Source organism: Myotis daubentonii, chromosome 20, assembly GCF_963259705.1.
Source record: "Myotis daubentonii chromosome 20, mMyoDau2.1, whole genome shotgun sequence".
NCBI lineage: Eukaryota > Metazoa > Chordata > Mammalia > Chiroptera > Vespertilionidae > Myotis > Myotis daubentonii.
The window spans coordinates 1,329,799-1,345,000 of NC_081859.1; the positions used below are offsets into that span (position 1 = coordinate 1,329,799).

The 15,202-nt window shown below is 59.0% G+C and overlaps 1 protein-coding gene and 1 long non-coding RNA gene across 6 annotated transcripts in view; one reads left to right on the top strand and one right to left on the bottom strand.

Moving 5' to 3' along the window:
• The window catches only part of LOC132222617 (uncharacterized), a 256,549-nt gene that overhangs the window by 85,077 nt on the left and 156,270 nt on the right, over positions 1-15,202 (top strand). The window lies entirely within an intron of this gene.
• Positions 1-15,202, bottom strand: part of NR5A2 (nuclear receptor subfamily 5 group A member 2) — a 59,724-nt gene that overhangs the window by 18,070 nt on the left and 26,452 nt on the right. For all 5 annotated transcript variants that reach the window (XM_059677907.1, XM_059677904.1, XM_059677905.1 and 2 more), the window contains one exon: positions 2,404-2,523. In XM_059677907.1, coding sequence (XP_059533890.1) covers positions 2,404-2,523 — 120 coding nt within the window. The remainder of the gene's footprint in view (positions 1-2,403; positions 2,524-15,202) is intronic.

Below are 15,202 nucleotides of genomic sequence, written 5' to 3' on the forward strand. Positions count from 1 at the left end.
AGGACGGCCGTGGCGGGGTGCTGGCCGCCGTCCCCTATGTCTGCCCATCAGGGGTCCTAAGAGCGGCCTTGGTTTCTGCCTCTGATGAACCAGGACACGGGCAACCGGCGCCGGAAGTGGACACACACCACGTCGGCCACGTGGCTCAGTGGTTGAGCATCGACCTAGGAACCAGGAGGTCACGGTTCGATTCCCGGTCGGGGCACATGCCAGGGTTGCAGGCTCCATCCCCAGTGGGGGGCGTGCAGGAGGCAGCCGAACAGTGATTCTCTCTCATCCTTGATGTTTCTATCTCTCTCCCTCTCCTCTCTTTAAGGATCAACGGAAAAAAGAACATTTCTAAGATAGGATTCCTTCCATTCTGATCTGTGTGCCGTTCTAACAGGTGTGCAGTGAGTTCCAACACTAGACGGTCACCCTGGCCGGTGTGGCCCCGTGGATAGAGCGTCAGCCTGAGGACTGAAGGGTCCTGGGTTCGATTCCTGGTCAAGGGCACAGGCCCGGGTTGTGGGCTCCATCCCCAGTGGGGGCCGTGCAGGAGGCAGCCGATGCATGATTCTCTCTCATCATGGATGTTTCTTTCTCCCTCTCCCTTCCTCTCCTTTCCTCTTTGAAATCAATAATAAAAAAAAATATATATATATATATTTTAAAAAGTGGGGGAAAGAGCTAGAAGCATCGGGCTGGGGGCCAGGTGTGGGGAAGCGACCCGCCCCCCCGGGGGTCCCCTCCTTCCGCGTGTGATGCCGAAACGCCAGGCAGCCCGGCCCGATCCCCAGGCCCAGAGCGGCCACCACCTGCCCCTCGATGCTTCTCCCGGGCCCCGAGCATCCGCGAGACAAGACGCGCGGCCGCTGCTCTTTAGCTGGTAATTACGTCTGCCCAGGGCAGCACTTAAGGGAAAATGAAATGTGAAGGAAGGACCGTTACCAAGGGGCCGGCCTGGGAGCGCCCGGAGGAAGCCGGGCACACACCGTTTCATTTCTGAGCCTCCGAAGGAAATGAAATCACATTAATTTGTGTGCCGAGTCTTGTTCTTCTAATGCAGCTCCCGGCCGGCCGGGCAGGGAAGGGAGGGCCGGAGGGAGGGAGCGGGGAGGGCGGGAGGCCAAGCCAGGGACTGGGCTCTGGAAATGGGTCCGTTCGCTGCAAACACAGGGGTCCTGGGGTGGACACGCCAAACGAAGAATGTGAGCGTCCGGGAAGTCGGACCCATGGAGACGCGATCCCCTCAGGGGAGGGAGGCCGGGGACGCAGGGACGGGGAGCTGCTCAAAATGCGTCCGATTCGCACAAACTCTGAAAGGGGGCCGGCCTCTGGTTTGATGGGGGGGGGGATGCGGTTTATTTAAGGACACAGGCAGCGGGCTGGGAGGCGGCCGTTCACGGCAGGTCTGAGCCGCTGTGATTTCACATGAACATTTACGCCGGCAGAAGAAAATATTTCTAAGACAGGGTTCATCGGTGTGTCGTTCTAACAGGTGTGTCATTCTGACAGGTGTGCAGTGAGTTCCAACACTAGGAGGTCACCCTGTCCGGTGTGGCTCAGTGGGTGGAGTGTAGGCCTGAGGACTAGAAGGTTCTGGGTTCGATTCCGGTCAAGGGCACCCACCTGGGTTGCAAGGCCGATCCCAGGCCCTGGTTGAGGCAACCAATCGATGTGTCTCTCTCCCGTCGATGTTTCTCTCTCTGCGTCTCTCCCCCTCCCTTCCACGCTCTCTGAAAATCAACGGAAAAATATCCTCGGGTGAGGATTAGCAAAACCAACACACAAACAAAACGCCATTTACGGCCGGTCGCTGAGGGTCCTGGGTGCTGGCAGGGCCTGGCTGAGGCAGAGCTGTCCACTGATGGGGGTGATGACCGAGTAGGAACAGTGCCGTCCACTCACCAGAACACGGAGTCCTGGGCCTTAATTTCTTTTTATTTTTTAAAAAATATATATATTTTTTATTGATTTCAGAGAGGAAGGGAGAGGGAGGTAGAAACATCCATGATGAGAGAGAAGCATGGACCAGCCGCCTCCTGCACACCCTGCACTGGGGATGGAGCCCGCGACCCGGGCCTGTGCCCTGACCGGGAATCGAACCCTGACCTCCTGGTTCCTAGGTAGACGCTCAGCCACTGAGCCCCGCCCGCCAGACCGACGGCAAATTCTGACTCAGTGGTTGTTTGGACCCCTCTGAGCCCAGCAGGCTGGCCTCGGCCGGGTGCCTGTGATCCCTGCCCGCAAGGACGGACAGGTCCCCGGTAACCATCAGCCGGGGACACGGTGCGGCTGCGAGATGTCCTCCATCTCCCGCCGCCGTCCGCCCTTTCTGAGCACGAGAGGGCTCCCGGCCCCGCGACAGCCCTGCCGTGGGGAACTGCTTCCTACAGAGACGCCGGCCGGGCGCCGCCTCACCTGCTGCCCGGTAACCAGGGCGATGCAGCCGTCCTTGCCGTGGACCACCTGCCGGAAGAGGTGGTCCAGGATGAGCAGCTCGCTCCAGCAGTTCTGCAGCAGCTTCATCTGGTCGTCCACCTGCGGAGACAGGAGGCCGCCCCGTGAGTCAGTGCGCGCGGGTTCTTGCGTCGTCATCACAAAAAAGAATTTTTTTTTTTTAAAAAAAATGATTGATGTCAGAGCGGGAGCGAGGCCCTCGCCGGTTTGGCTCAGTGGGTAGGGCCGCGGACGGCAGAGTGAAGGGTCCCCCGGGTTCGATTTGGGTCGAGGGCGTGCACCTCGGTTGCAGGACCGACCCCTGGGCCCGGTCGGGGCTCAAGTGGGAGGCAGCTAATCGATGTGTCTCTCTCTCCCCCTCTCCCTTCCACTCTCTCTCTCTCAAAAAAAAAAAAAAGAGTTCATGGAAAAATATCCGTGGGTGAGGATGAACAAAACAAACAACAAGCCCAGGCCGGTTTGGCTCAGTGGATAGAGTGTTGGCCTGTGGACCAAAGGGTCCCGGGTTCGATTCCCGGTCAGGGCACAGGCCCGGGTTGCGGGCTCGATCCCCAGTCGGGGGCGTGCAGGAGGCAGCCGATCCACGATTCCCTCTCATCATGGATGTTTCTATCTCTCTCTTCCTCCCCCCTTCCTCTCTGAAATCAATTAAAAATCATATTTAAAAAAAACCCAGACAGAATTCTAAAAGAAACAAACAAACAGCCACCACCACAAAAACAGGAAGAGACAGAGAAGCATCCATGATGAGAGAGAATCACGGACCGGCTGCCTCCTGCACGCCCCCCACTGGGGAGGGAGCCTGGTACCCGGGCCTGTGCCCTGACCGGGGATGGAACCGTGACCTCCTGGTTCGGCTGGTTCTGTGTCGTTTTTGCACAGAAGGGCACTCACTACAGGCAGGCGGTCTAGGTCCACGGCGGCCAGAGCGGGACGTGCTCGCCTGACAGGCGTTCTTTTCACCTGGACAAATGCTCCTTCGTCCACAGAGAAGTCCTCGGGCTCGGGATTTACGATCAATGAGCTGTTAGGTCAGGAGGGGGCCCTCCATTAGCCCGTCTCCCCAGCGCTAATCGAGCTCTGAGAGCGGGCCTGTGGGGCCGGCGGGCGCCTGGGCCTGTCCTCCGTGGGCCCCGTCGGAATGACCCCAAATAGCCCGCGGGGCTTACGCCTCTCGACCGACGCCAACTCATCGAGCCCAGGCACCGCGGAGCTGCCCGGCCGGAGGGTTTAGAGTAGCGGTTCTCCACCTTCTGGCCCCTTCAATACAGTTCCTCACGCTGTGACCCAACCATACAATTATTTCCGTGGCGACTTCATCACTGTCATGTGGCTACTGTGATGAGTCGTCGTGGAAATATCTGATCTGCAGGATGGTCTGAGGCGACCCCTGTGAGAGGGTCGTTCGACCGCCAAAGGGGCCGCGACCCACAGGTTGAGAACCACTGGTTTATAGGCACGACAGTTCCCGTGACGGTCCAGCGACTTTCGGCGATGGGGGCGCCGCCATGGCTTGCTGTCCGTTTAAGAATATGTTTTTGTTGGTTTTTGTTTTAGAGAGAGAAAGAGAGGACGGGAGCCACCGAGCCACACCGGCTGGGGCTGAGGATGGTTTTTCTTTGGGTAGAGGGGCAGGAGGAGAAAACCCAACTGGACTTTGGAGTGAATTTCCCGGGTGTTGGTGCGGTCCACCCGTGTTAAGGGGGGCCACTTGGGAAGGGGGGGCCCATGGTGTGGAACTGCTCCGTCTCCCCGACCCTCTCCCCAGAACTAGCCCTCCCACCCCCTGCAGCCCCGAGTTATCAGCGGCAATAAAAGCGAGGGCTGATCTCAGCAGCCTCATCGTCCCCGGGAAACTATTTATCCCGACGGCGTGGACGGCGGACGCGCCAGCAAAGGAACACAGCCTGGCATTGTGTGTGGGCCCAGCCCCGCCACCCGAGGGTTAATCATTAGAAACGGTGCCGTCTTGTCAGGACGGGGGCGGCAAGGGGAAGACGGATGTGTGGGTCTGTCTTGAGCCCACAGTTGCCCCCTCGCTGTTCCTTTCCGCCATCCGGCCGCCGATCTGGGGTTCGCTCGTGCGGGGGGGGCATTGAAAGTGGCCATGGAGCCCGGCCGGTGTGGCTCAGGGGTTGAGCGTCGACCTAGGAACCAGGAGGTCAGGGTTCGACTCCAATCAAGGGCACATGCCCGGGTTGGGGGCTCAATCCTCAGTGTGGGGCGTGCAGGAGGCAGCCGATCCATGATTCTCATCATCCATGTTCCTCTCTCCTCCTCCCTCTCCCTTCCTCTCTGAAATCAAAACAAATACATATTTTTTAAAAAATCAGTGGCTTTGAGTTTGGTGGTGGTGGGATATTTCCAGGGTGGGGCCAACGCCGGTTGACGGCAGTTCGCCTGGGAAATAACTAATAAATAACTAATAAATAACTAATAAATAACACGGCAGGAATCCCAGGTACAACTGTAAGCCTACTTCTCCCCCCCCCCCCTCCGCCCCTCCTCTATTAGCTAAACCATGGCCGCTCACGTCTTTACACTTTAAATGATGAGAAATGTGGCGGAAGCATCAAGTGAGGATTGCTGAGAGGAGTATTTGAATTACAAATGAGAGTGTGTGTCACTTCAGAAGAGGCAGCTTTGGCAGGAACCCCTCAGGATGAAATCCACGGCTTTACGTTTCCGAAATGCAGTAAGTCGACTGCCGCCAAGTCCCTTCTCACTCCGCCCAGCCCTCCCTCTCGGTAAACCTGTAGGTAAACCCGTGAAAGTTGCTTATGTGGCGACGAAAATACCATTTCATGTTGTCGATGGCCGATACCAAGGGACCACTAGAAGCCTGAGTTCTAAAAAAAACACACAAAAAAAAACCTGGTAGAAAAATGGTGACTTTTCCCCCTTGAAATGAAAAAAAAAAAAAAAAATCAATGTTATTTAAAAAACAAAACGAAACAGAATTCCACAATCCCAAACCTTCTAGACTGCAAAGCTCAGAGGCACGTGTACGGCCTGAGTTTCGTTTCTTGGGTCAGAGCGGGTCTCCTAATTTCAGGAAAAAACCCCCAAAAAAACCCCAGCGCGCGTTTCAGGCAGCTTGCACACCTTTTAGCACCCGATTAATGAACAGAAAAGCTATGTAGGCGCACAGCCCGCGTTCTGGGGGCTTCCGTCCGAAGGCTGACCGCGAGCTGCGGGAGCTGCGCCCACACGAATCGCTCACGCGGTCGCCACGGGCGCCGCCTGGACGCGCCGGCGCGGGAATTCTCTCTCCCTCACGCAACGCGCCGCCGTCGCGGGTCTGAGACGCTCTGGTGTGAAATCAGATGCTCTCAGCAGGGTATTAAAACTCCTCCTGCAGAACGGATTGACTTTTCTGTGTATGCGAGACACAACAAGGGCCTGTGTGGGTTGTTTTTTTCAGTTGAATTCCTATTTTTGCAGGTCATGGCTATTTTTTATTTTTTAAATATATATATATACACATATATATGTACATATATGTGTATATGTGTATATATATATTGATTTCAGAGAGGAAGAGAGAGGAAGAGATAGAAACACTAAGGGTGAGAGAGAATCATGGACCAGCTGCCTCCTGCACGCCCCCCACTGGGGATCGAGCCCACAACCTGGGCGTGTGCCCTTGATTGGAGTCGCACCCGGGACCCTTCACTCCGCAGGCCGACGCTCTATCCACTGAGCTACACCGGCCAGGGCGTCACTTGCTGTTTTTTTTTTGTTTTGTTTTTATGGGAAACACATCACTAACTGATACAAAGTATCCTGGTGGGAAACATCTCGTCACAACAGCAGAAAACAATCACTGTTTTGTTCTCAGGGGGGCCTCGCCTGCACGGGAAACCCGGCCCTCGCGTCTCGAACGCAAACCCGGCCGTCCTTTACGAAGTGCGTCTCCCGCACACGCGCCTGCTCTCAGCCTCGGTCCCCGTAGCCAGAGCTTTTCCAAGACCAGCGATGACAGATGTCCTCCCACAGACGGGCGTTGGGGAGTGGGGGGGCTGGGGGAGCCGTCGCCTGTCACCCCGGTGCCGTTTCTTCCCCCCGGGGGGCCCTCTCCGCTCTCTCTGGCGTTTAGGCCGAAAGAAAGCTCTGGGACAGAGTCCGTCCACCGAGAAACCAGAAATAAATGCCAGCCGCCACCTGCCGGGAACCGGGGGCCACTCCCTCGCCCCCCCGCCCCCCCGTGACCTCCAGCTCGTCAGGATTTAATTAAGGGCCTAATTAAGTCAGCGGCACGGAACGCTAATGAGCGTGTTTCTGTAATGCGGGTAATTACACGCGCACAGACATGAGCCCTGAGCAGGCCGGTCGGGGGTGACAGCCCGGGGAGCGTGCCTGGCGGGCGGGGGCCGGGGGCCGGAGACACAGAGCCGACCCGGCTGAATGAGCTCAGGCCGGGAGTTTACGGGGCCTCACGCTGCCAGCATTTGTTATTCTAATTCTGCAACAATAAGCGGACCCCGTAGGATGGAGACCCCGTTGCTCCCGGGGCTTTGAAGCGTCCCTGCCTCCGGACGGACGGACGGCCTTCTGTCCGGCTGCCGAGGAGCCAGCCCAGCCCAGCCTTGGCCTGCAGGGGCCTGGCCCTGCGGAGGTGGCCCTCGGAGCCGGCCGGGGCCTGGACAGCTGTGCCGGCGGGCTCCTCCGCGCTCACAATGAGCCTCTCAGCTGCCAGCAGAGCCTTTGATGGGGGCCCGGCTGTGTGAGGCGGGCACACAGCCCGCACCCCGGGGGAGGGTCAGCCTGCACCCCCGGGGGAGGGTCGGGATGACGGACGCCAAGTGGGTACCGTTTCCAACAGGAAAGCGAGGCATCTGGGCTCCAGGCAGCCGGAGGACGCCAACAGCCGCAGGGATTCATTCCGCGATCGGGACCCAGCTGTGCGGGGTGGGGGGTGGGTGTGTGAGCTCTGGTCCCCCCCACGGGGAGCTGGGTGGGTGGCAGCCTTTGTATCCATCTGTCACTGCGGTCCCTCAGCACTCTGAACGATAAGCGAGTCTGAGGCTTTGAGAAAGGTGTGAGCCGGGCCTGGACAGTGTTGCTCAGTGGTGAGCATCGACCTAGGAACCAGGAGGTCACGGGTTGATACCTGGGCAGGGCACATGCCCAGGTTGCAGGCTCGATCCCCAGTGGGGGGCGTGCAGGAGGCAGCCGGTCCGTGATCCTCTGTCGTCACGGATGTTTCTCTCTCCCTCCCCCTTCAAGACCGATATTTTTTTTTCAGTTTAAGACAAACAAAAATTCAGCGCCTTTTGGCGGCCACGCAGGTTGAGGCTGGACTTCTCAGGGACACCCGCGCATCTGCACCCAGCCTGGGGCGTGTGTCCGTGTGGAGCGTCCGCCGTGGACCGAGCCGCCTGGAATCACAACGCCCGCAGACGGGATTCTGACATTTCACGTGGCGGCCCGAGTGGGCGCCAGACCCCAGGGCATGGGGACGCGGAGGAAACGGAGAGAAAGGTCACCTTTTCTTAGCTGGAGTCCAGAGCGACCGTTTTCTTCCTTCCGGTTTTACCATAAACTTTACAAACCAGCCCTGCCTCTTGGGCACGGCTGGTGCCTGCTCTCGGGAAGGAGCAGGTCACGGTTTCGTGGCCGCAGGCCCCCACCGAGTTCCTGGTTAATGTCAGGCGCCGACGGCGGGGCCGCCCTAGAGGTGCCAGGGTTGGAGCGGGTTCTACCAGCTCCGCGGGCCTCGCAGGCAGGGGCCCGGGGACCCCGAGGCCTCGATGGCACACGGCGAGGCAGAGGCCGCACGGGGTTAATTCCAGGGGCCGGAGCCGTTAATCCAGCCACCAGTCGGATTCACGTGTAACGTCGGAGCCATCGGGCGGAGCCTGTGGGAGCATCGCCCGGGGATGCCGGCAAATCCCTCTTCAGTTTCTCTGCAAACGCGTCTTTTCCCAACGGCCTCTCCTCTCCCCTCCCCCTCCCGGTGCCCACCCCACCCCAAAGCCATTCGTTAAACACTCGGGGGGGGGGACGAGCCAAGCAGGAAGCCAACACTATCTGGCCACGCCTGCCTTCCAGGTCAGCAACGTGGGCGCGTTTTGTTGTTGAAACTACATTTTTTGTTGATTTCAGGGAGGAAGGGAGAGGGAGAGAGAGATAGAAACAGCAACGATGAGAGAGAATCATGGACCGGCCGCCTCCTGCACGCCCCGCACTGGGGATCGAGCCCACCACCTGGACAAGTACCCTTGACCGGGAACTGAACCCTGACCTCCTGGTTCCTAGGTCGACGCTCAACCCCTGAGCCACGCCGGCCGGGCCACGTAAGCAACGTTTGAAAACCCAAGGCCACTGCCACCCTGAACCCCCCTCACCACTCCCTTCATGCCCTTCTTTGGGGCGAGGCTGTCCTTCTCTAGTGCCTCTCACCCCCCTTGGCTCCGGGTTCAAGAGGAACGGCTGAAATAGCAGCGGCCGCCCCTGCCGGTGTGGCTCATTGGCTAGCGCGCCGGCCTGCGGACCAGACGGTCCCGGGTTCGATTCCGGTCCAGGGCACGTCCCTTGGTTGCAGGCTCCTCCCCGGCCCGGGCCCTGGACGAGGCCCGGCAGGAGGCAACACAACCCATCGCTGTGCTTCTCGCACATCGATGCTTCTCTCTGTCTCTCCCTCTCGCTGAAAGATCGCTGGAAAAATACCCTCGAGGGAGGATTAAAAAAATAATAATAATACAACAGCCGCCGCCAAGCCCGCCTCCACCCCCCTCCCCGCAGGCAGCCGGGCAGCCCGTCCATTCCTCGCGGCCGGTCAGCCAGCCAGGCAGCCGGCCGGCCGGCCGGCGGGAAAAGACCGGAGCTCAGCACAATTTTTATGTCCAGGAGCCGGGCCGGCGGCCCCGCCGCCCGCCCGCAGCCATTGCGGACGGAGGGTCATCGATCAGCGGGCGGACGCGGGAGCTGGGGAGCGCCGCTCCTCAAATGAAATAATATATCTTTGAAAGCCAATGCCCGTTTCGGGCCCGCGGCCCATACATCACGCCCGGGCGGCTGGCGGAATGGCTCCAGGGCCATTAACCTTCCACCTGTTCCCCTCGTCCTTCAGGATGGGGCCCTGCCCTTGGTTCCCAGCCCCGTCCCCCTGTTCATCTCCCGCCGCGTGGAAATGTAAAGCAGGCGGCCCCGGACATAACTCAGAGGCAATGGACCAGGGGCGGCTGACAAATGCCTGCCCCTGGCACGGTGACTTATGCCGGCAGTTTGTCACCCGGCAGCCAGGTGACCTCGGTGACACGGCGGAGAAGAGCAGCGCCGGGGATCAAAGGCGGATTCGGGGGGCTCCGGGCGGCCGGCCCCCCAGGATGGACAGCGACTAGGACAGGGCCAGGCCGGGGCCTCCTCGTTGAAACCCCCGCTGACCGGCTCCGAGGGCCGCCCCGCCGTGGCTCCGGGGCCGTGGGTCCGAGTTTCCGCCTCCTCGGGCTGCGGATGCCGGGACCGGCGACCCCCGTGGGCGCTAACGGGGGACGGACGCACGGGCAGGATCGGAACGACGCGAGAGGGAGCCCAGGATGGGCCGGTCCGAGGACTGACACTGACAGCGAGGAGGGGAGAGGGGAAGTGGTACTCCAGCGTGTTTATCCGCGTGCTGGGGGCGGGGGGAGGGGGACGCGGGTGGTTAGGGTTTCCGGGGACTTGGCACCATTCAGGGAGACACACGGCCGGGGTGAGCTATGTGTTCTGCGCAAAAGGAAAAAAAAAAAAAAAGTGACGGTCACGCAGGGGATCGAATTGAGATCGTGCGCGTGGGGTGCACAGCCCAGAGCGTCCTTTCCGAGGAGGCGAGAACTTAGGCGCAGGCGGGCTCACCTGTGCGTGGCTTCAACACACACACACACACACACACACACACACACACACACCGCCAAACACACGGGTGGGTGCTGGCAGACACGACCAGCCTGCGTGTCCGGGCGTGTGACCGGACATGAGCGAGGAAGGCGCGTCCGGAACAGCGGTCCCGGGTCCCTTTGCTCTTGGATGAGGGGAGTTTAATTTTGGGGTCCTTCCCAAATTAGACACAACCGCCGCCGCCAGCCGTGGTTCACGGGGGGACAGGTGCAAGCGCACCGTAGCCGACTCACTTCCTGTTCCCAAGCCGGGGTGGGGGGGGAGCCCCTCTCTGGCCGGGACGTCGGCATCCCTGTCCCCCTGTTGTGCACACACAGTGTCTCTTTCCAGTGCACACCGGCCTTTAGTTGGCCAACTCGTGTGCTTTCATCCTCCCAGTAAAGTCTACTTTCTACCACGTGGAGATGTTAGGAAACTTAAAAAATTATCGTGACCCCGGCCGGCGTGGCTCAGGGGTTGAGCGTCGACCTATGAACCAAGAGGTCACAGTTCGATTCCCGGTCAGGGCACAGGCCCGGTTTGCGGGCTCGATCCTCAGTGGGGGACGTACAGGAGCCAGCCGGTCCATGATTCTCTCTCATCACGGATGTTTCTCTCTCTCTCTCTCTCCTTTCCTCTCTGAAATGAATAAAAATATATTTAAAAAAAACCCAAAACGCCTATGTGTTTAAAAGGACGCGTGTTCGAACGATGGTGTCAGGCATCTGTGGTTATGAATCCGCATTCAAACACGGGACTAACGCGGGTTTTTATAAAACGGGCACGAGGCGGAGGGCCAGGACGCCTGGAACCCGTGTCAGGTGATCTTCCGGGGAAAGACGGTCTATACGCGGGCGTCCCGGGGACGCGGCGGGTGGGAGGTTTGGGCAGCTCGGCCGTCCCCGGCTGGTAGCGCGCGCCTCTCCAGCTTCCCCAGAGACGAGCGTGTCACGGGCCCAGGAGTCCGGGGCCTCGCACGGGAAGTGTCAGTGAGCGGTCGCCCCTTTGCTGGAGTCACGGAAACGTCAAAGCCGGTCGCCCCGTGCCTCCCGCGACCAACACGTCGCCCACTCACACGACCCACAAAATGAACTGAAAAAGACAACTGAGCCCTTAACAGAACCGCCAAGCGGGGCACCTCACCCTTCGCCTTGGCTCCTCCGCCACCGCGAAGGCATCCCGTGTTTCCAGCCGACCACCGGCAAGACTCCCTCCTTGAAGAAGCCGATGCTGGCCCCCCCCCCGTCCCCCCCAAAAGGCAAAGACAGGTCTCCTCTGAGTACGCTCCCCTAACGTCCTCTGATGGAAAACAAATAAAAGGTGGGCAGCCTGCAGCCAAAAAAAAAAAAAAAAAAAAGCAAAAAGCAGTGAAGCGGCAGCATTCCTGGGCATGAATCATCGCCCGCATTCCTCTCCATCCGCAAACAATTGCGTTGGGGGAAGTTGCCACACGGTATCGACAGTGACAACAAATGGCTTTGTCCGGGGACATCTGTTTCCGACTCCCACACTGATAGCGGCGGGCGCTTCGGGGAGCGGCCGGCCGGCGCTCACGGGGCCGCAGCGGCGAGCGGGCGGCGGGCCGGGAAGTCACCGGCCGGGTTTATTATGGGAACCGGGGGGAACCTGGCCGCCCTGCCGGGAAGCCGGTCCCGGGTCTTTGGAGATGTCGGGACCGGCGTTGTGTGGGCACATTCGGCCTCACGGCAGGCGACTGCGGAAGAAAAGGCAGCGGCCAAAAAAAATAAAAAAAAAATAGAAAAAATAAAGGTGTTTCGTCTCTTCTGTCCTGGGGAGGAGGACGCCGCTGGCCCGCCCTCCGCTGAGAACGGCTTTGTGTTTTCCAGCTGGGACGGCCTGGCGTCACCGGTTCCCATGGGCAGGCCCGAGACATTCGACACCAGCAGAGCGTTTACATCCGCGCGTGTCCATTTCTCTCTAAATTCAAACTCCCAGCCTCCCCTCTTCCGCAGCCCCGGCCGCTCACAGACTCCCGGCCCCCGGCCCCAGGGTCCCCCCTCGGCCTGGAGAGATGCTGGCAGGAATAAGCCGGGGGCAGGCGGGCGGGGAGGGGGGCTGCCCCAGGACAGGGCCCCGCTGGGCCTCTCGCCTCGGCCCTTGACCCTGGGCTGTCAATCAGGAGGGGGTCAAGGTCACGGGGCAGCCTGCTGTCCCCGTGGGCACCTTTCCCGTGTGGGCGACGGGGGAAGCGGGAGGTACTCAGGATGCACAGCCTACGCTGAGGCCCCCGCCCCCCCATCACCCGCCCACGCTACGCGGACCTGCGTGTTGCTGGCGCCAAGAGGCGTCTTCTCTGATTTTGTGGCTAAAAATGCCATCACGTATATGAATGGAAATGCCGGGTATGGGGGGGGGGGTGATGCAGTCACCGTTGACTTGCCTGTATATATATTTTGTTTTAAGGGAGATGACATGTAGGGGGGGAAGCAAGTCAGGCATTGGATTACAGGGTTGTTAAGATTAGGTGCTTTCTTGTTTTTAAAAAAATATTTTCATTGATTTCTAAGAGGAAGGGAGAAGGAGAGAGAGAGAGAGAAACATCAACGATGAGAGAGAATCATGGATCGGCTGCCTCCTGCACGCTCCCCACTGGGGATCAAGCCTGCAACGCGGACCTGTGCCCCGACCGGGAATCGAACCTGGGACCCTTCAGTCCGCAGGCCGACGCTCTATCCCCTGAGCCACACCGGCCAGGGCTGTTTTGTTTTGTTAACCGTCACCCTCCCCAACCAGGCACGTACTCCAACCAGGGCCCGGGATCAAGCCTGCAACCGAGGTCCATGCCCTCCCTTGCCCGGAATCGAACCCGGGGCCCTTGGGTCCGTGGGCTGACGCTCTATCCACTGAGCCAGACCGGCTGGGGCTGTATATATATATATTTTTTAAGTTTCTAAAGGACACGGGGACCCGGCGTCTAACGTATTGTTCGCCTTGTCTGACACTGCGCGCAGGAGGCACTCGGAAATGCCGTGAATAAATCACGAAATGAAATCATCACAGAGCTGTCGGCCCAAACAGGGGAGAGAATAAAATTCTAGCGGGGAGAGATCAGTCCAGCCCGGACGGGGCCCGGAGCGTGACCCTTTTACCAGAATTCACAGGTGGTGGGCGAAGAAAAGTCCTGGATGTTTTTAAAAAGGTGATCTTTCCACTAACCTCCTATCCTGAAAAGTCACCCCCCAGACATGACTGTTTTTTAAAATAATGACTACCTTTCCTACTCGTGGGAAAATAGACCCGGATTTGGGGGAGCTATTATTTTTTCCCCCCTCCACTTGATTCTGCTCCACGCTGGTTAAAAACACAACCACGCAAAAGTACTTGAGATTACGTTCCTCTGGCTTTATAACTGCGGGTTGACAACCCCTCCCTCACATGATCGCACTCCTAACTGTTATTAAGAAGAAAAGAAAAAAAAAATGAGTACAGGGACCGTCGGAAATCAGAGGCCGTGTGACAGTCACGCAGCCGGACCCTATTGCTGTAAAAATGAGAGAGAACAGAAGTGTGTCCCGTAGGACGGCAGCGCAGACCGGGTCCCACACGGGTGTGCACACATGTTGCGTGGTTACAAAACCAGTGATTAACACGCAGTTCCTTTTCGAGGTTAAGTGACCCATCAGCTGTTCAAGTGTGTCTACTGCAGCGGTTCTCAACCTGTGGGTCGCGGCCCCTTTGGTGGGCGGTCGCACGATCCTCTCACAGGGGTCGCCTGAGACCATCCTGCATATCTGATATTTCCATGACGATTCATCACAGTAGCAACCTGACAGTGATGAAGTAGCAACGAATATAATTTTATGGTTGGGGGTCACCACATGAGGAGCTGTATTGAAAGGGCCAGAGGGTTGAGAACCGCTGGTCTACAGTTTTGGGGGGCCCCTTCTGTTGCCCATCAGCTGTGCCGTCCACTCACTTTTACTAGGTCACTGGCTCCTCGTGCGATGAGCGAGTACTGGCATCGCCGCCCCTTGTTTAATCCGAGGCCTCTTTCAAGACTGAGTTGACTCCAGCCCTGGCTGGTGTGGCTCAGTGCATAGAGCGTCAGCCCGGGGACTGAAGGGTCTCTAGTTCGATTCCCGGTCGGGGCACATGATGGGGTTGCGGGCTCGATCCCCAGTGTGGGACGTGCAGGAGGCCGCCGATCCATCATTCTCTCTCGTCACGGATGTTTCTCTCTCTCTCTTCCTCTCTGAGATCAATAACAAAATATATTAAGAAAAGAAAAAAGGGACGGAGTGGATTCCAATGGCATAGGTCTCCCTGGCCCCCGCCTTGGACAGAGGAGCTCTGCCCTGGGTTCTCATGTGGGTGTCGTCTCTACGATACATTCTTCGTACATTCTAACGATGCGTGCTGCCCCCCAACAGGAATTTTTATTTACTTTGTGTCCCTTCCGCTTAGCAGTGTGTGGGGGGGAAGACGGGGGCGCCCCGTTCCTGGCACACCGCACCCCTCCGTCGGCAAAGCGGGCGCAGGCATCTATCCGAGGCTCTGCCCCGATCGTAGAGCTCCCTGGCGGCCCAGGCGAAAAGGGGGCCCGGCCGGTGGCGGTCCGGGGGCCGTGCACTCGGCACCACCCCCCCTTCTTCTGCCTCCGGCCGCCTTTCGCTGATCCTTTGCCAGCGCGACCTGCTCACAACCAAATAAGCTCACAGAAGCGCCAGCAATCAGGGCCGCCTTCCGGGAGGAAGTGCAGATAAAATCCCTCCTCACACCTCCTGCCCCCGCCCCCCGCCCGCCCACCCAGGGGAAGCAGGGGCTGCCCGTGTGACCAACATGCCAGGAAAGGCGTTTCCTCGGCAAAGACCCAGCACATGGCCGCGCGTCCTGGCCAAGGCCCATTAACCCCCGAAGCCCTGAGCTTGCGGGAAACTGT